Source organism: Acomys minous, assembly GCF_964271855.1.
Source record: "Acomys minous genome assembly, chromosome: 16".
NCBI classification, from domain to species: Eukaryota; Metazoa; Chordata; class Mammalia; order Rodentia; family Muridae; genus Acomys; species Acomys minous.
Genome location: NC_140498.1, coordinates 6,100,667 through 6,120,197, shown reverse-complemented (window position 1 = coordinate 6,120,197; position 19,531 = coordinate 6,100,667). Strand labels below are relative to the sequence as shown.

General features: G+C 45.4%; 1 protein-coding gene across 2 annotated transcripts in view; it reads right to left on the bottom strand.

Moving 5' to 3' along the window:
• Positions 1–19,531, bottom strand: part of DNAH9 (dynein axonemal heavy chain 9) — a 318,017-nt gene that overhangs the window by 196,458 nt on the left and 102,028 nt on the right. For both annotated transcript variants that reach the window (XM_084761565.1, XM_084761566.1), the window contains 3 exons: positions 17,884–18,040; positions 10,440–10,544; positions 1,693–1,850 (listed from right to left, as the gene is read on the bottom strand). In XM_084761565.1, the coding sequence (XP_084617691.1) occupies positions 1,693–1,850; positions 10,440–10,544; positions 17,884–18,040 (420 nt within the window). The remainder of the gene's footprint in view (positions 1–1,692; positions 1,851–10,439; positions 10,545–17,883; positions 18,041–19,531) is intronic.

Genomic DNA, 19,531 nt, shown 5'->3' with positions numbered 1-19,531 from the left:
TTTGTTATTGCTGGTGCCCTCACACTAAGATTCCCTTAATTGAAGAAGAAAATATGTAGAAAAATTCCTACCTGGATGATTGTCTGTCATACACACCTTACTTAATACTCTGGGCACACAAACAGCAGTGTTTTGTACCAGTTAGTACAGCCTGCTAATATTTCAATGGTTTTTGTTTAAAGTAGGGATTGCTTGGGAGAGGACACGCCCACATTGGTGTGACACAGAGAGCTGCTACAACAGGAGTGAGAGAGAGGCTGAGCCAGATGTGCTGCGGCACATGGCCATGATCACAGCCCTCAGGAGGCTGTGGTAAGCAGGATCACAGGTCCCAGGCCAGCCAGGACTACACAGTAGGATCCTGTTTTAAAGCGAGTAAGCAAGCAAACAAACTTAAAAACAAAAACAAAAACAAAAAACCCAACCAAATCTGGGAGAGACTGGGGCAGCCAGGGAGATGCTTGGCAGCCTGACTGGCCACCATAATGTTGACTCCATCTCCCCGGGAGAGGGCAATACCCCCTAGCTGCCAAAGGAGACAAACAGCCCTGCCGCACTTCCCACTGTCTCTCTCACTTAGAAAAGGTTTAATAAACAGAGGCTGTGAAAGCAGGAAGCATCCTTCCGTCTTCTTTTTGTTGAGCCAACTTCACTTGTCTTGAAAAAAAGGATGCAAACTCTAGTTTGTGCTAGGAAGACGTTTGTGTTTTCTTATCAAAATTTAAAAAAAAAGTTAAAAACATTGCCATATGCGCTGGTGGCAAGGGTGAAATAAAAGAGGTGTTTCTATGCATCTTTACCAGGATGTAATTTGACACTGAGCTTTTTAGAAAGTAATTTGGCAATGTGTATCAAAAGCCTTAAAAATGTTCCTGCTCGTTAACTCTGTAATTCTGCTCTGGGAAGCTAGCCAAACAAAATAATCATGCATACAGAAAAAAAGATTTATATATAAAAATGTACATTACAGAATTATGTATGAATTTATTTTAAATGCAGAAACACTCCTAATATTCAGCCATGAGGGGCTAGTTAATTACACCATGGACCATGTACTTGATAGAAAAATATGTAGCCATGGAATGAGATTTATTAAAAATACCCAATAGGAGAAAATATTTATGATACACTAGGGGGTGAAAATAAATAATAAAATTGTACACAAGTCACAAATGTATATTGTAAGTACATAAAAAAATTAATATATACATATGTAACTGAATGAGCTACAATTAAGTAAAAAATGATTTTAGTCTGGTTCCATTACAGTAAAAGTAGATCTTTAAAAATCTACTTTTGTTTTTTTAAATTAATTTTTCATACAATATATTTGATGGTGTTTCTCCTCCCCCAACACGATAGGACTTATGCACATATGAACTCATAGAGACAGTGACAGAACACATCAGAGCTGCACAGGTTCAAGCCAGACTGGGGCCCATCATGGAGAAAGGGAAGCAGACACAGGGCCCCACTCTGAACCATGAAGCATGCTTGATGGCAAAGAGAAAGTCAGCTTTCTCCAGATGAGTTTCAATGGGTAAAACAAACAAACAAACAAACAAACCAATAAACAAAACTACTATCTAAATATTCCAAATTTTCTCTAATACGTAAACTACATTTTTTAATAGGAAAACACAAGAAGCTCCCCTTTTCGGGGTCTTTGTGTGGAGACATATAGCCACCTACCTGAAGAGGGCCTTGAGGTTCTCTGGCAGTTCTGTGCGGCCAGCATAGCCCGGGTTCATGGTGATGAAGATGCCTACAGAAGGATCCAGGCTAATCTCCTCCCCAAGGAAGCTGAACCTCTGCTTCCGGTCTCTGATTGCATCCTGGATGCTTTTCACCTGGTTGGGGATCAGAAGAAAATGGCTCTGTACATTTCAGTGGTGGGCGGTGGGCAATAAGTAACTAACGCTGGAAATCCAGACACGCAGCACAGGCAACTGTCTGTGGCCCCTGCATAGAAACACAAACATGGTGCCTCCACCCTGGAGCATTTGCTGACTGCACTAAATATGAGGCCGGAAATTTCCTTACACTGTGGCTACTTGGATGGGCGTGGTCAGGAAGCAGGTGTTCGTCTCACTTGGAATCTGGGTTCCTTGAAATAACACCTAAAGGAGCCCCAGTGCTGAGAACTTTGTGTGTGTGAGAGAAAGAAAGAGAGGGGGTGGGGGTGGGCAGGAGGGAGAGGGGTTTTGCACACGCCAGTGTTGTGCCTCCGGGCCTCATACCTAGTCCTGAGTACTTTTTATGCACAGAAAGCCATTCAAATCTCCAGAAAGCTGGAGGGGACATTTCAACCCATCACTTCCGCTTTGCTATCTCAAGAAGCACAGAGAGGTGAAGTGGTTTGCCCACAGTCGCAGAGCCCCTTTCTGGGGCAGCAGGACTTGTGTCTGTGTGAGGGGATTCTTGAACAGGTGTTCTTGGCCGCTGCACCGTGGTGAGAATGGCAGTACCTGACCCCCCCCACCCCACCCCCCGGGGCTTGCTCTAAGGGTAATGAACCCCACATAGAAAACAAACCAGAGACACTCACGGAAGTTTTGCTGTCCCCTCAGCTGTGTGAATTGTCTTTGCTGAAACCCCTCCCATCTCTCCCCAGATTGCGGGTCCAGGGTGACACTATGAATGGGTCTGAAAGATGTTTCCTTCAGAGATGGGAGAGTCCAGACTATGGGGGAGGGATGGCGTGAGCCAGAATGGCAGAGGTAAGCTGGGACTTGAAGAGGGACCTCTTCAAGAGCACTCCACCTTCTAAATGCCTCCGAGGAAGCCAGAGGACTATATTAGCTCAAGCATTAAAGGGTTAATGGTCTTCAGGTGAGCTGGGAAACTGCATGGGAATGCTGACACTTCGTTAACAGCCTCACAGCCTGCACAGGAGGCGAGGTTCAGGACCAGGTATGCTCCTGAAAGGAGAGCAGCATGCAAACCTGTTGGTATTTACACCTTAGAGGCTGCTGGGGTGCCACCATGCGTGGAATCTTCCACTCCCCAAAGCTCCCTTTTGCCCTACAAAAACCCCAAGCTCCCCAGCCCCCAGCCCCCAGCCCCCAGCCTCATGCTTCAGCACCCAGTCAGACTACTGCCCTTCACTGTTCTGATTAAAGGTCGGCCTGCTTCTGCAGAGGTCAGTCTCCTCTTTTGCTATTACCTCCATCAGTCCCGATTTAACAAGTGAGACCTGTTCAGAGCTTCATTCTGAGTAGCTCTTTCAGTGAGAAGAGAGACCAACGGAACCCAACCGTGTGTGCTTTTCACATTCTACTTTGAAATATGTGAAAAAAATAATCAGCTCTAGGAGAAAACAAAGGGCACATACCAGTGCGCTGGCTTTGCTCAGGCTCCACCTTGTCTCTGGAATTTTCTAGTCTCCTGCGGGTCTTGGGAAGCAGAGTCTGAAGCTAGCTAGGACCAGGGCAGGTTTTTAAATAAACCTCCAGCATGTCTGTCAAGTACGGATGCTAGGAAAGCCAAGGGTAGCCCAGTTCTGCAGAGGGCTAGGGAGGGGGCGTGCGCGCGCGCATATGAAGGTGGCAGAGAAAGGGAAGGGACAACATAGCCAGGTTATGTGACAGTTCAGCAATTAGGATGCAGCTCTTCTTCTGCAGCAAAGTTGTAATGACTGAATGTATTTGAGCTCACAGCAATTAGCAGAAGCCTGAGACTGCCCTTGGTGTAGAATACCAATGCCGCTTGGGCAGTACCCTGCCTGTGGGCTGGCCACCCAAGGCAGAACTCTCCAGATTCTTTCCAGGCTGACAGCCCCAGCCCCGCTCTGCCTTGGAGCTCCTTGCTACCCTCCACCTGAAAGTCAGGTGGTGGGCAAACGCTGTTTGCTTCCTTCTCTCCTCATCCTTCAGTCTATAAAATATACAGAACACCTTCCTGGCAAGGGACAGTGAGGCGAGCTTAATTAGCGGTTACAAGATGTTGTGCTACCTTTGGGTGAAGGCCAAGGCGAGAGCCTAGGACCCTCCTGCTGTTTACCCTGACTCAGCACTCTCTAACCAAGCACTGACGCCCAGAAAGCCCATGCTCAGCAGGAATTTATGACGTACTTTGGATTGGAGGCATCTGTGCTTTTGTGTAAAATTCTGTAGAGGGCTCTTGAGGGAAATGACTGCGCAGGCCCGGGGGCTGTGGGCGATGCTGGAGCTTCTGTGCTGGCTGACAGGTGTTTCTGTCCGCCTGCTTAGGCCACACAGGAGGTCACTGGCTGTGACTCTTCCTCACTGCTTCTGCAGCCAGTGAGAATCTTGGGACAAAGCATAGGGACACACCACAGGGATGTGACTGCAATCAGGATCCAAGGGGCCTGGATAAAGTCCAGAGGGTTGGAGGTGCCAGAGGGGGATACAAGTACATAGGGAAGGTGAGGCTCAAATGCAAGCCTTGTTTGATGGAAGCTGCCAAGCTGAATTTGCACACACATCTCTAAAGTCATATCACTTCTGGCGATTTTTTAAAGCCATCAGGAATAAATCATCATCATCATCATCATCATCATCATCATCATCATCATAATAACTGATGTTTTTGAAGCACATGACCAGTACCAGCCACTATTCTGAACCTTTTTCAGAAAGCATCTCACTCAGTTCCTTGGAGACTGAGATGGGTGGCCTGAGACCCCAGTTTTACAGAGGTGGATGTGATGCAGAAAGTGATTAGCTTATATGTTAGCATCAGGGGGACAAATAGAAGATGTTCTGTTTTTTGAAACTTTTTTATGAATCTAAAATTGGCTCAAAGTGAAAAATGAACAGGAAAATTAAAGTGTGGCTGATAATGAACAGTTGCCAAGCAAAGCAGGTCAAGTCTTAAAATCAAGTGTGCTGAAAGCTATATCAGGTGCTCACACAGAAGAGGCACGACAGCATGACACTGGTAGAGCGTGACCTCGTCAGACTCAGGTCCCTACATATTCTGAGAACTCAATAGGTAGTTTGGCTCTTATGTGACTACCACAGAAAGAACCTCCTAGGGTCCTACGGTATCACTCAGGTGGCAGCCTCTTCCTGCAAGGTTTATTTGTATTTACATACATGTCATTTGTTTTACTCTGAAAATAATGTCTATTATGCATTAGAAACATTTCCTATAAAACAAGAAAGAAGTTCATATTGCCCACTAAAGAGTCAGAAATACACTGGGTGCAGTGGCACATGCTTGTAATCCCAGCTCTCAGGGAAGCAGAGGCAGGTGGATCTCTGTGAGTTCAAGGCCAGCGTGCTCAACAAAGCCAGTCCAGGACAGCCAAGGCTACACAGGGAAACCCTCTCTCTAAAACACAAAAACCAACCAACCAAACAAAAACAGAAATGTAAAGCTGTCAGGATGCTATGGTTCTCAACTGGAGATCATTTTCACCCAATCCCCATGGGTGTATTTGGTCTCTAGGGACCGTCTCGCATCATGGAGGGAAGGATGCTGCAGGCACCTAGTGGATGGATATTCTACATAGCACAGGACAGACCTTTGCAACAGACCTAACCCAGAAGCTGCCATTCTCTGAAGGTTCCATCCTGTGTCCTCCCACTTGGGCCTTAAATCTGTCATAGTGGGTGACATATGCAAACTGTTCTGTCTTTTTGCTCATGATACAATTTAGGGAGGTCATAGGCTAACCTCATCTGCGTGAATGTTCTCAGGTTTTTTTTTTCTCTCTCTCTCCACCCCTTTACCATACTCCTTCCAGTCTAGAAAGGAACCCCGTTCTCTGGCCATTCTTCTATGAAGCCTTTGTCTAAATTCCACATATCACTAAAAGCCTGCCTGGATCCCACTGTAATGGCAGGATGGACTCACCTGCCTTTAGGATGAGCAGCCCAATCACCACTTTGTACATTTTTGTCACAGTTCTGTGTTCTTTTACAGTAAGCTCCTCTACAAAGGGTGCGACTCTGCTCTAAGACTGGAACATTTGTCCCACACCTGAAGTCCTTGGAGTTTTGCTGTAAGTCTCTTGCTAATGGACCTTCTGGTTTTTATTTATTTTTTTTGGGGGGGGACAGGGCCTTGCAGGCTAGCCTTAGACTCACAATCTTAGCTGGGATTTTGGATATTTGCAGCCATGCCTGCCTTGGATCAGCTGCTCAGTGGCTTCATGCCTCACTCCAGACCCCTATCAGTGCTCATACCACAAGCAGCGGAGACACCAGACAATATGGGGGAAGGCCAGTTGTTACAAGTTCAAGGTGATGAGTTGTACCTTGCTGGAATGTTTCGCAAAACTCAGACAGCCCAAGGTCTAGAGAGCCGACTGAGCTAGCAATGAGGAGATTCGGAAAAGAATTAAACAGTATAATGCTTTTTAAAAATAGTGAGTAATTTCTCTCGCAATCGCCACACTGAGGATTTTCCCAAATGGGTATGCAATTCTGCTCGACCAACCTGACAGGGACATGAATATATACAGCAGTGTAAACACTGGAGCATAATCACTTCTGCAGAAGTCACTGGGATGAGGAACACAGACGGGTGAGAGGAGAGGGAGGGGAGGGCAGCAGAGAGCCCTCAGCAGCTGGTGCAGCTTCCAAACCAATATGCCAGCCAGGATTACTGTGTGAATAATTAAGCACAATTTTCTCCTTGGATGGTTATATGATTTTAAATGTTACCAACCCCAGTTCTGCCTGAGCTGTTGTCAGACCACTTCTTCCTAACTGTCCTTCATGGGTGTGTCTTAGACTGGGATGTGGCAGCATGAGAAAGTTCCAAGTTGAACATATTTTACTTAATTCTAGGAACAAAAGAAGAGAAGCCTGAGACTGACCTTTTAAAGTAAGGTCATCCCATTTTCTGGCTCCCAAGAAGTTGATAGCAGCTGTTGGGTACTCTCTCAACTGCTAGCAAATAGTTAAGGTTGGTGATATAACCTGGGGATGGTCCAGCTAATGATAAGTGGTGGTGGTGGTGGTACAGGTAATACAGGCCTGATCAAGGCAGGTGTGGGCCTTTACCCCTGTGCCATGGGTCACAGACATCTATTTCCAACTCATTTCCTGTCATGTTAAAATGACAAGGCTAGCAATCATCTTTACCACCACCTCCCCTCATCACCACCACCATTGCAATCATTATACCCTCCTCATCATCATCATCATCATCACCATTATCATCATCATCATCACCATTACCATTACCATAGCCATCACCATCACCGCCATCCTCATCATCACTAACATTGCAATCCCATGGCTTCCTAATTGTCACCTTCATCACCACTGCCATAGTAATCAGTATCACTACACTACCTTTGCTATCATTACCACCATTGAAATCATCATGCCCTCATAATCACCACGATCACCATCATCATCCCCACCATAACAATTAACATCATTACCACCACTGCTATAATAGCAATCATCACAACCTCCACTGGCCTCCTCCTCCTCACTATAACTACCACCATAAACTCCATCACTTCCATTACCATTACCACCACCACCACCATCACTCGCTTCCTCTGTATCATTGCTAGCACTATCACCATAAACATCATCACCATCACCACCACCACCATTATTATCATCATCACCAGTGTCATGGTCATTTCCCCATGGATACTTTCATCATCATCATCATCATCATCATCATCATCATCATCATCATCATCATCATCTCATTGTCATCATCACCAACACCAATACCGACACCACTTTCATTACCATCAGCATCACCACTACCGTTATCTCCAAAGTCATGACCTTCATCACTGTCGCCACAGACACCACCACTTCCATTGCCACTCTCATCAGTTATACCATCATCACCATTACTACATGACTCCTACTAGTATTGTCACCTTAACACTTGAGCACCTATGAGCTATCGATCTTTGATTTAAATGTTTTAGACATCAACTCACCGAAGAATTTACAATGAAAAAAACTGTGATTATCTCAGTGAGCTCTGTGTGGGGGCATGCTAAAAAGAATGCCTTGGGAAGCACACACAGAGGCAGCCTGTAGCACTAACCATCATCCCAAGACACCCATCAAAGATACTGTGTGGTTCTGGCCTTACGTGGAATCAGGGGCAGCAGCAATGCCTGGCTGGTGAGAACAAGAGTTGCCCTCGGAACACTGTGACAAGCAGCCAGATGACATGGCACAGGAATCCCGAATGAGATTGAGATGAGAGGAAGACACACAGGCGAGAGGAAATAATAGGACAGTGGGCAAGGGGCTGAGAAGACAGATGTCTGCAGCGGGAGAAGGAGGAAGAAAAGCTCCAAGTACGTGGTACAACAGAAGGAAATCAGGCCATTTCCAGTGGCTGCTAAAGGAAGAGACAGAGTCTCTCCAAGTTTTTAGAACCACTCATAAGCTAGAACCAGTGTCCTGAGAAAGGTTTCTTTACACCAGATACTCAGGGAGGGGTTAGTCCCCAGTGTTCACAGAGAGCATCTATGGCACTGTTCCTGGTTCCAAGTTGTGATATGACCACCCAAGGGTGGAAACAACCAGACAACATGTACAATTTCTGATATGGTTTGGATCTGGTTTCAGTTTGTTTCAAGGGGTTTGTATATCAGAATTAAATCCTCATTATAAGATACTGAGATGTTGGGAACATGGTCCAGCTATGGTATCTAGAGATTCAACTTTTGGGAAGTCGTTATGGTTAGGCAAGGTCACTGGGTTAGGGTCCATGAATGAATCCTGTGGTTTTAACAGCAAGAAGTCATTGCCAGATGTGCCCCCTTCAAAGCCCATGAATGTGAGCCAAATAAACCCATTTTCTTTATATGCTGGCCAACTTTAGGTATTTCATTATAATTACAGAAAAAGCTAATATAATTTCTTGCAAAAATATGAATATTCAGTTTTCGTTTAGGTAGTACCAGTCTCCCATCTGTACAAGGCAGAGGTGTGTTGATAAATGTTTAACCATTGGCTCTCCAGGGAAACAGGCCTTCCTGTGTAGAATGAGTCAGTGCCATGGAACTGTAGGTTTTGGAAGGAACGGTTATGGTGATTAAACATGGGATCTCGTGCCTGATAGGTGAACAATCTTGTATCTACCCACATCCCTAGCGCTTGGTAGAAACATTTCCTCTTTAGGCCCTGTCAAGTCATTCCAATGTGAGACCACAGAAATTTGCAATAATCAGCTCACCTAGCAAAGGCAGAATGATGCTAGAGATGGTAGAGAGTTTTCAGGTTACCACTTGGGCCTCCCCACCCCCACCCCCACCCACCTATTGACTAACTCCAAATGAGAGAACAAATCGAAGGAAGGGAAACTGTACCTTGCTCTGGGGGAAGCTCTGCTAAGGGACAGGTGGGACAAGGGTCAGTGTCTGTGGAGTAGCCTTTGTCAAATAAGAGCGCCTAGAGAACTGACCGCTACAGTGCAGGCAAATGAAGGGCCTCTAGAGCCCCCGATGGCCCCTGGCTCCCAGTGGCAGCTGAAGCCCAGGGGTGGGATGTCGTGGAATAGCAGCTGGTTGCCTTGGAACCCTCAGCCACCTGCCTCATCAGTTGGCCACCTGCTCCAGAAAGCATTTACATCCAGCTTTTATTTGGTTTTAACTTGCTTCTTTGGCCGTTTGTATGTGCACATTGATGATGCGGATGGAGGAAGCGGGTCCAGATCTTCCCTTTGTCATTTTTCAGCAGTGTGTCTTGGGCAACCTCTTCTCTCCTGATATGTTTTCTCTACATAAAGTAGAAGTTATGCCAGGAGAGTCGCTGGAGCATAAGGGGTGATATATGAGGAGAGTCTGGCAAGAAAGACTGAGCAAAGCAATCTACCTTCTGTTTTTTTTTTTCTCCTTCTGCTCTCCTCTGCTTCTCCGTGGGTCCCTGACCTCAATTCAGATTTTCTCCAGGCAGCCTTTAGGGACTGACTTTAAGAAGCACAGTTCAGAGTCTTACTCTATAGTGTGGCTATGCAGATCACTTTCAGAACACCAAAAGTGCTCACATGTGTCTCAAAAACTCGAGGCACTTTTGAAGTTTGGAATCGTGTCTTTCCAGCTGGGCACCTCCACTCACTCAAGCCCAGGGACAGCCCTGTCTTACACATAACTGAGTGGAATAGGCAACCTGTTACAGACTTCTAGAGCGAACATAAGAGCTGAAACCAGAGGCCAGGTTTACAACCGATGTGCATGACGTTTTCAAGCAGCTGGAACCAACCTCCTTGGCTGATCCTTTGTCCCCTGCTTGGAAGCAGGTGGGGCAGATAATTTATGTCTCTATCTTACACACAGAGAAAGAAACTTTCTTAGTTAGACATGGTTATGCTTTGGTGGCTAATAGAGGGAGCTTACCCTAAGGATGGAGAAAGGGGGCTGGAATAGCAAGTAGGAGGGGGAAACGATGCTGAGGAAGAATGAAAACAAAAGGCTGTAGACTTCCACATGGCCAGCCACGAAGACTGCAAGGTCCCCACACCCTTAGAATCCATACCTGAACAGCCACCACCGACAAGACCTCCACAGAGATTCGGTTGAACTCATCAAAACAGCCCCAGGCGCCAGTCTGAGCCAGGCCTTTGTAGATGTTGCCACAGGACTGCAAGGGAACGTATAAAAATTAAACAATGACACTGTCTTAGAAGAGTCTTGCCCACAGTCATTTTTCTAGCCTCTTTATTATAAACATATCTGGTCCCCCTGAAAGTTTTAATTTAAAAAACAATAAAGTTTTTAAGTTGATGAGTGACAACACAAGTCATGGGAACAGAGGCTTTCCAAGATGCTATGGTGAAAAGTCCCTTTAAGATGCCATCAGGGTTCCTTTCTGAGCATTCTGTAGCCTTCAAAGTCCCAGGAAATGAATGAAAGATAGCTTGTCTTACACCACATGGACAAATAACCTTCTGCTCAGGCTTTGGCACACCCTAATGGGAATCCAATGCCTGTGTCTTCAATCCATGCCCAGCCATGAAGGTTTCCCAGCTGATGGGAAGCTGGGAAACAGACAACAGTCACAGAAGCAAACCATGGGCAAAGCCTTGGCAAAAGAGAGCAAGAAAACAATTTCAAGGGAAGACTATATTTATATTCTAAAACAAAATACATTCCTTTAAAGGGTAGCTAGTGAGCTATGCATCCATGGTAAAGAGCAGGTACTGGAGGCCACTGGCTAAGTGGTGCCTCTAAAATGCTGGGGAGATGCAGTCGTGGGGGTCCTGACATCTATCCAGAGGTCATTTTTTTTTTAAAGGATTATGGTCCCTGCAGGACTTTTAGGAAGGTGTGAGCAATACGGGTTACAAATACAAGAGGATTGCTACAGAAGTATTAATTCCAAACTGCAGACCACACTGCCACAGGAAACAGAGAGAAATGGGTCAGTGTACCCTGGTGGGATCAGTGAAGATGGGATTGGCAGAACAACAGCACATTGCAAATATATTTTGTGGAATACCGGCTGTCCCTTGAGAAAAGGATATTTGTCAAGAAAGTTGCAGAAACACTACATTCCATAACCTACCTTTGCCACGTTATAAACATATACTACTGGGCTGTGAGGTCGGTCAAGCAGCAGTAAAGCCTGCCTTAGTCTAATATATAAAAGAGTATATCTCTGTCTCTATTTTTCTGTCTCTGTCTGTTTCTCTTCCTTCCCTCCTTCCTTCTTTCTCTCTTTGCACAAATATGCACATACATGCATACACGCACACACAAATATGCATATACATACTTTAAATTCCTGAAACAAAATTGATTTGTTACATGGCTCGAATTCCTTTTTCCTTACGTAACCTCTGAGTTTCTCAGAACACACTCCAGCAACATGGGCATAGTGAGAAAACAAATGGAGGCAGACGGAAGCCTAAGCACCTAGTTCCCAGAGTGAGGTGCTTCAGAATACAGTCCGTGTCTGTGTAGCGAGGCCAGGGGAAGGCTTTCCAGGAGGATGAAAGATTACGAAAGAAAAATGAGTGAAATAATGATGTGCCCAGAGAAAAGTAAAGGTGCCAGGTGGGATGGAAAATTGATTACTAAAGAAAGTCTTAGTAACAGAAAGCCTTGAGCTATTACAGGGGTCTTCAGAGGTTTGCATGCAAGGCGGTGATTAAGGCAACATTTTGTCAGAATCAGTCCGACATCTACCTAGGTAGGCAAGGTTGGATGTAGGGCAGAGTTTAAAGAGGGAGGGAAAATACAGCCCACATTGTATTAAACCCTAGAAGGCTCAAACTCAGGTGGAAAAGGCAAACAAAGGAGAAAGAAAAAAAAAAAAGACCAGCAGTTGCCAGGAATTTTGAGAGAAGGTAGGGGAAGAGACCGAAATGCACATGGAGGAGAGGACATGGTAGGGTGGGGAAATTATTGCACATGGTACTGTGACGTTGGGTGACAGCATCATACACTTGCCTAAACCAGTATAACTACACATTCAACTGTTCCTGCAAATGGTGAATCCCAACATTGTCTTAGATTTTAGTTTAGAGCCGTGTATAGGCTCTGTATACTACACTAACCTATTGTCTTAGTTAGAGTCACTGTAGCTATGAGGAAACAGCATGAACAGAAGCAGATTGGGGCAAAAAGAGTTTATTTGGCTTATGCTTCCACTGCACTGTTCATCACTGGAGGAAGTCAGGATGGGAACTCAAACAGGCAGGGGCCTGGAACAGGAGCTGCTGCAGAGGCCATGGGAGGTGCTGCCTACTGGCTTGCCCATGTGGCTTGCTCAGCCTGCTTTCTTATAGAAGCTAGGACCACCAGCCCAGGGATGGCCCCACCCACAGTGGGCTGGGCCCTCCTGTCATTAATTAAGAAAGTGCCGTATGGGCTTGCCTGCAACCCGATCTTATGGAGGTATTTTCTCAACTGAGGCTCCCTCCTCTCTGGTTATTCTAGCTATGTCAAGATGACATAAAACTAGGCAGCACACCTGTAATTTAATAATAGGTGGGGGCTTGTGTGTGAGGAAAGGAGAACACATGGGGTGCTGTGTAACAATTGCTCCCCAAATTAAAAAATGCTCTACAAAGTGAACTACTAACAAAATAAAGCAAAACCAAGTCTATTCATACAACAAATATTAATTGAGCAGGTACTGTCTGCTAGAGAATGCTCTGGGTCATGAGGAATAAACAGCACTCAGGATAGAAAAGAAAGGCCTTTCTGGGGCGGATGTTCTTGTGAGGGAAAAAGGCAATGAACAACAACAGAAACGTCAAGATGAGGAGAGTCTTCCTGCAGTCAGAAAGAGGATGACACAACCACCTTAGAGTTCCTAGTGGGGGATGTGTCCTGGAGGGTGATATGGTTCCAGGCTTTGAGTTTTATTCTAAAAATTCCTATAAGTTGAGGTTGTCATCTATCTATCTATCTATCTATCTATCTATCTATCTATCTATCTATCTACTTATCTATCTATCATCTATCTATCCATCTATCTATCATCTATTTATCTATCTACTCATCTACATATATATATCCACCCACTTTTCATGTGTATGTATGTATGTATGCATGCATGCATGCATGTATGTGTCTATATAAATTTTGATAAATATCACAGACCCTAAGTTAGAAAATCAGGAACCAAATCCTATGCCTAACAGCGGTTTGAAAGCTTTTAAAGTTGTTATCCATTTTATGAACTGTAGACAACACATAAAACCTTTAAAAACCTTTAAAAGAATTTCCATAAGTACTTTCCCCAACCTCCTTATTTACTGAGGTCCAATAGCAGAACCCATGTCACCACCACTTGCTCATTGGATAAACTTCTTGGTATTATTGGTAAGCAGTGGCACCACCTCTGTCCTGTAATAAAAACAGGTCATTGCAAAAGGCTGAAAGTGGAGGAAGCTGAGGGAGGGTCCATGTTGATGACTGATTTGCACTTGGAAACTGAAGGTGCAAACACTCAGGATGACTGAGATTTACACCTCAGTGATGGGGTAAGAAATGTGATGAGGAAGAGAGTGTCAGGATTCTCCCAAGGTGGGGAAGACCCTCTATACCAGAAGCCGAGGGAGTCAGAAGTCCTGAGATACCGTTGTGATTCTTAGAGAATGGTGAACCTCCTGAGGTCCGGAAATCATCCAAATTTTCTCAACTTCAAAGCCATTGGCTGTTTTTACAGTAGCCTCTGAATTAAGGTCAAGGGGAAAATATTTCTGCTTAATATGAGGTGTTGACGCCATTCTGCAATCGATGGCTGTGCAGAGCCAGCCTCACAAGGCTGCTTTTGCCTCTGAGCAGGCTGGGCTTGCAAGGTCACTTCTGCTTCCAAACAGGACCGTTATCTCATCAGAAAGAGCTCATCTTTAAGTCCTTGCTGCAGACTGTGGGTGCCAGTGTAGGCCAGGTAGTTGTGCTGAGCCAGTTCTGATGCAGGGCAGGACCATCGCTGCCTCGGGGCTAGACTGTTGCTAACCACGGTAAATCCCAACTACAATTATTCCAGGACACCGTGTCATTGAAACACTACCTGATGGTCCGATGTGTAAACCTTGCACATAAAAGCAACCTGTAAACAACTCTGTGCACCCAGTTTCTCTTCGCTGTTTCACCCATTTCAGCTCTACTTCAGCATTCTAATAAGCTCTATGGCTTTATTCTGATGTTGGTGGATTCATTTATGGGTCATGTGTCACAGCTTTGTCAAGTCCCATGCCTGGTGAGATCTACAAGATTCTTCAGTGTTAATTGGCTGTGTTTAGGGACATTGGCTAGCCCTGTAACTTTCCCACTTTCCCTTTCTTCCATATTTTCAGGCTGTTCTAGGAGCGCCCAGGCCCTGTACCTGTGGTCACAGAGTTGAGTCAGCTTGTGTCATCCCATATGGATGCCCTGGGATGGAAGTTCACAAGGACAGCCCTAGCCCTCCTCTCTAATACCTGTTTGTTTTATCAGCCCATTACTTTCCCATGTTTTCTAGATCATCTTTGGGCTTTGTTAAGTCTCTCTCATGATATTTATTCCCCCCTTTCACTGTCTTGGTGCCTGGGTTCTCTCTTGTCCTGTCTAAAGTCTGCAAAATTCTCCCCAGTCTCCTCTCCAGCTGCCTGTGCTCACGTGACTCCCCACAACAGCTTCCTGGCATGGTTAGGTTTCACTGCTATTCTAAAGCCCACAGGTCTTCCTGTAGCCCACCACCTGAAGGGCCTATGGTCAGTGGTATCTGTGCTCTATCTCTACCCGACTCCTGATATCCCCCAAGCTCCCTAAGGCTTCCTGGCCACCGTGCTATCCTCAGTTCTAGTCTCTACTCTGGGGAAATGCAAACAGAAGTTATCACTGTTAGAGTCATAGCAGACGTATCAAAAATTCATGACAGCTATGCCTGGCTCTTTTTCCTTTCTCTCCTCACCCTAGCCAGGCTCTAGGAGAAAAGCTCAGGAGCGAAGCTGATGAGGGCTGGAATAGGGATATTGGCTGCTCAGAACTGGCTCCTGGCTTTTCCATAAATGTCTTGTCCCTCCAGATAGACCAGACTATATTTGATCTACGTATATATGTATCATCTTTCAATTAGTGATCTACCTGATGTACCTATCTATTCATCTGTATCATCCATACGGTCTCCCAGACCCTCCCACTTTCCTTCTGTGTCCTCTCTGAAAACCACATAGTACCTTGACCACTCTTGATTCAGCTGGCGGCAGGTTTTTCCAGCAGCATTGAGACTAAGCAGGTATATTCCTAGACACTGGCAGAGACATTTTGGTGGTTTCACAGACCTAAAGAAACTGGCCCCCGTCCTAAAGAAAATTCCTTAAGTGTCATTGAAGCCAAACACACTGACTCCTGGCTGAGGACAGCCCTCCACAGAATACCCCAGCCTGTCACTGTCACAGCTCATCTTCAGGGGTAAAGTCCCAGCACTCTACACATGCCTCTGCTGAGTGCTTTTCATTGATCTCTCTAGCACCTAGTCTGTCCTTCCTCTCTCCCTCCCTCCCTCCCTCCTTCCCTCCTCCCCTCCGTCCTTCTTTCCTCTCCCTTTCTTTCTCTCCCCCACCTCCTGGCCTCCTTTTGTGCTAGAGATCGAAGCTGGAGTCCTGGTGGACTTCTGCATGCTAAGAAAACATGACCCCCTGAGTGACACACCAGCCTTTTGTGTTTCTCTGGAACCCTCGGCATGGCTAATGACACTCCCTGGTGGGAACTCCCAACTGGCTACTTTTGGAGCCTCTCCATCTGCAGTTCTGAAGGATGAAACATTTATTTTGCTCTCTTCCCAAATGCCCCACACATTCTAAGCAATGACAGTAACCAATAAAGCAACCTACTTTGTTTCTGGAGTGTTTCCAAACAGCCAGACATAGAGGAGACAGGCTTGCAGGAGCAGTTTAGTGAGTCTGCCTGGTTACAGAGCTGTCTGTGCTTAGGAAGTGAGCACCTTCATTCTGTGGCGTCATTAGACTTCTATTGACACTTTTCTAGTCTGTATCTGGCCTGGACTCAGAGACAAACTTTTCTGACAGCCCAGATGAGTCAAAGATCAACACTCTTCTAAGACTCTGTAGTCAGGGGAATAGGTGGGGCCAGGGACATTGATTAGCTCTGAAAGCATTGTGATAAATGACCTTCATGATGGAGGTGGGGTGGGCACAGAGTCAATTCCTCTCTTCCTGTTGGCTGTGCTTGATGTGACTTTGAAGACATCTGCTGGTTTTCTGTCATGAAGACACAGACCTTCTACATTCAAATGAGCGTGTCTTCCAGAATAGTCCCCTTGGGAGACTTTCTTATTTCAGCAATGCTGCCAATAATTAACTATAGAAGAATCTAGAAGTTCAAAATAATCCTTAAGGCTGAGTTTATTTCTTTAAAGAGGAAAAAATCTTCTTCTAGCCATGAAAAGAAACATTATCTTAATGTATTCATCAATAAAAACATTTGTGCCCAAATTTAGAGGCAATGGCTCCGGGAAGGGAGGGGTTCAGGTCTGGATGCCCCTTCTGTTTGTGAGGAGAAAACATGGCTTCCCAGGGCTCTGTAGCTTGTCCACAGAAGGGTCTCTACTAAAAGTTAACCAGCCCAGTTCTAGAAAAGGAATGTCATCTAAAGAATTAGGGTTCTGTAGCTGCAGTCTCTAAAATTATTTCTATATTAAGTGTATTTTTCAAATAGGAAATTGTATTTGACCTATTTCATGTAACTTTTTCTTCTACTCTGAAATGTTCACATTATCTGTTTTATTCTGTTTACACGAGAAACAGAAAACATCTTATTAAAAAATATACTATGAGGAAACTCCAGTGTAGAGACAGGGGGGCAAGCTGCTATTACACATCCCTAAAATGAGGTTTTATTCATTTGTGAGCAGAGTGTCTGTAGCTGAAAGTGACCTCACTGGCCTTTTGTTTTTTCTGGCTTTTCTCCAGCATATAACCTGGAACACATTAGTTATTTGGACTGTGCTGGGTTCTGGAACGACAGAGCATATGGCCTTTACACTGCCTGTCTGCAGGTATCTTCTGCACTGGGCAGTGGCTAGTCTCTTCTGCCATAACATCCCAGAGGAAACAACCCCTTTACAGAGAAGCTCAAGTAAAGTTGTCACCTGGAGACAGGCATTTTCATCACAGCTACTCATGAGCCTTTCTGCCCTTCCACCCATCAGTAAATTTAGGACTTTGGGGAGAACTCATTCAGCCTCATCACTTTACAGGTGACGGAAGAATGCCAAACAATCCATTTGTTCACAAAGTTCATTAGTGGAGTCAGGATGTACAGGGCTGTGCTTCTTAGTTAGGTAAGAGGTTGCCAGGAGGCACAAGGGTTAAAGCAACCTTCTGTGAAAGAGTAAGGAAAAACCTCCTATGTGAACGCTGCATTTCCTGGGAGAGACGGGCCAATGAAGTACGGACAAATCATGTACCCTACTGAGCTGCCACCCAAGTCCCAGTCTCTCCAGAGGATGGGTGAAGTCATACCTTGTAGTCCATCTGCTCGGAGCAGTTAAACACATAGACCATGATGCCCAGGGCTCGGCCCAGGTCCTTGGTGGTCTCCGTCTTGCCTGTGCCTGCAGGTCCTGCCGGAGCCCCACTCATGGTCAAGTGCAGAGACTGGGTGAGAGTGATGTAGCACCTGCCAAACATAGGAGCACAAATGCCATTAACCATGCCACAGGTGGCCCTGCTCAGTGTCGGGGAGATGGACGCTCAAGGACAGAGGGACCAAAGTTAGCATCTATAAAGGAAAGAAAACCAGAACACGCCCTCATCTGTTCCCCACAGAGCCTGGACTTCCCAGAGAAAGCCTGATCATGGCCGCCATGATCAGCTCTGCTCCTGTCCACTCTGATCCACCCTAATTCCCATCATGCATTTTGTACAGATCTTTCACACATGTGTTTGTATGACGGATGGTGCATAACTTTCCTGTTTGTTGCTTTACCTTCAGAATGCAGCACACCTCCAGGCACATATAAGACCTCAGTGACTCTTATGACCCCATGAGTGAACCAACAATCATTCAGTTTAATATTGCTGTTACTGTCTTCACTAGTAACAATGGAATGAAGTCAGCTTTAAGATTATTTCTGATGGAGCCGAGGAGTTGACTCAGAGGGTAAAGTGCTGCTCAAGCGTGAAGACCTAAGTCCAGGATATCAGCTTCTATGTAAAATATGGGTGTTGGTGCTACATGTATGTAATACTAGTACTTTGTAGTGTGTGTGTGTGTGTGTGTTGGGTGTAGAGGTGGATACAGAAGGTCCTCCAGACCTCCAAACTCACTGGTCACCCAGTGTGGCTGAGATGGTGAGTTCCAGGTTCATTTAGTAAGAGCGACCCTGTCATAAAAATAAAGTGGACAGGGTCCACCCAATGGCATATGGACCCCCAACACACACTACACACATACACACTATACACACTGCACATATACCCACATTCACATGTACTATATATGTACACACATACGACACATACACACGCACACACCATACCACACACCCCTACACACAAATATTTAAGGTATTCAAAAGGATTCATAGTTCCATTTAATTGTGCTCATTGGATAATAAGCACATGAAAAGATGCTTAGTATTGGCACCCAGGGAAACTCACTGTGTACACAGTACATTACCAGGATGACTATAACCTAGAACATGGCCGTAACACACGGTGGCAAGGATTCCAGAGAAGGGGGAGCATCATATGCTGCTGGGGGAAATGTTACCTGATGCAATCACTTTGAAAGATGGGTTAAAATTTTCATACAGTTCAGTAATCCCCTTCCTTGGAGTCTGCAGTACTCAACCATGGTAGCAATATTCATAAGTGTCCACCCGTGGTGAGTAGATAAGCAAAATGCAGCAACCATGCAACAGAACACTCCTTAGAAATGTGAAGGGATGAAGACATGAACATGGCAGGTGCAACTTATCAGCATCATGCGCCATGAGTGAAAAAAGACAGATTAACGAGATCACCGAAACATCCAGAAATGACCAATAGAGATAGGCAGTCCCAGGCAGATCAGTGGCTGCTAGGGGCAGGAGTATGAGGAGAGATTTCCCACAAATACCATAAAAGACACGATCAGATGAACTGTGCCCTTGTTGTAGGTGAACTT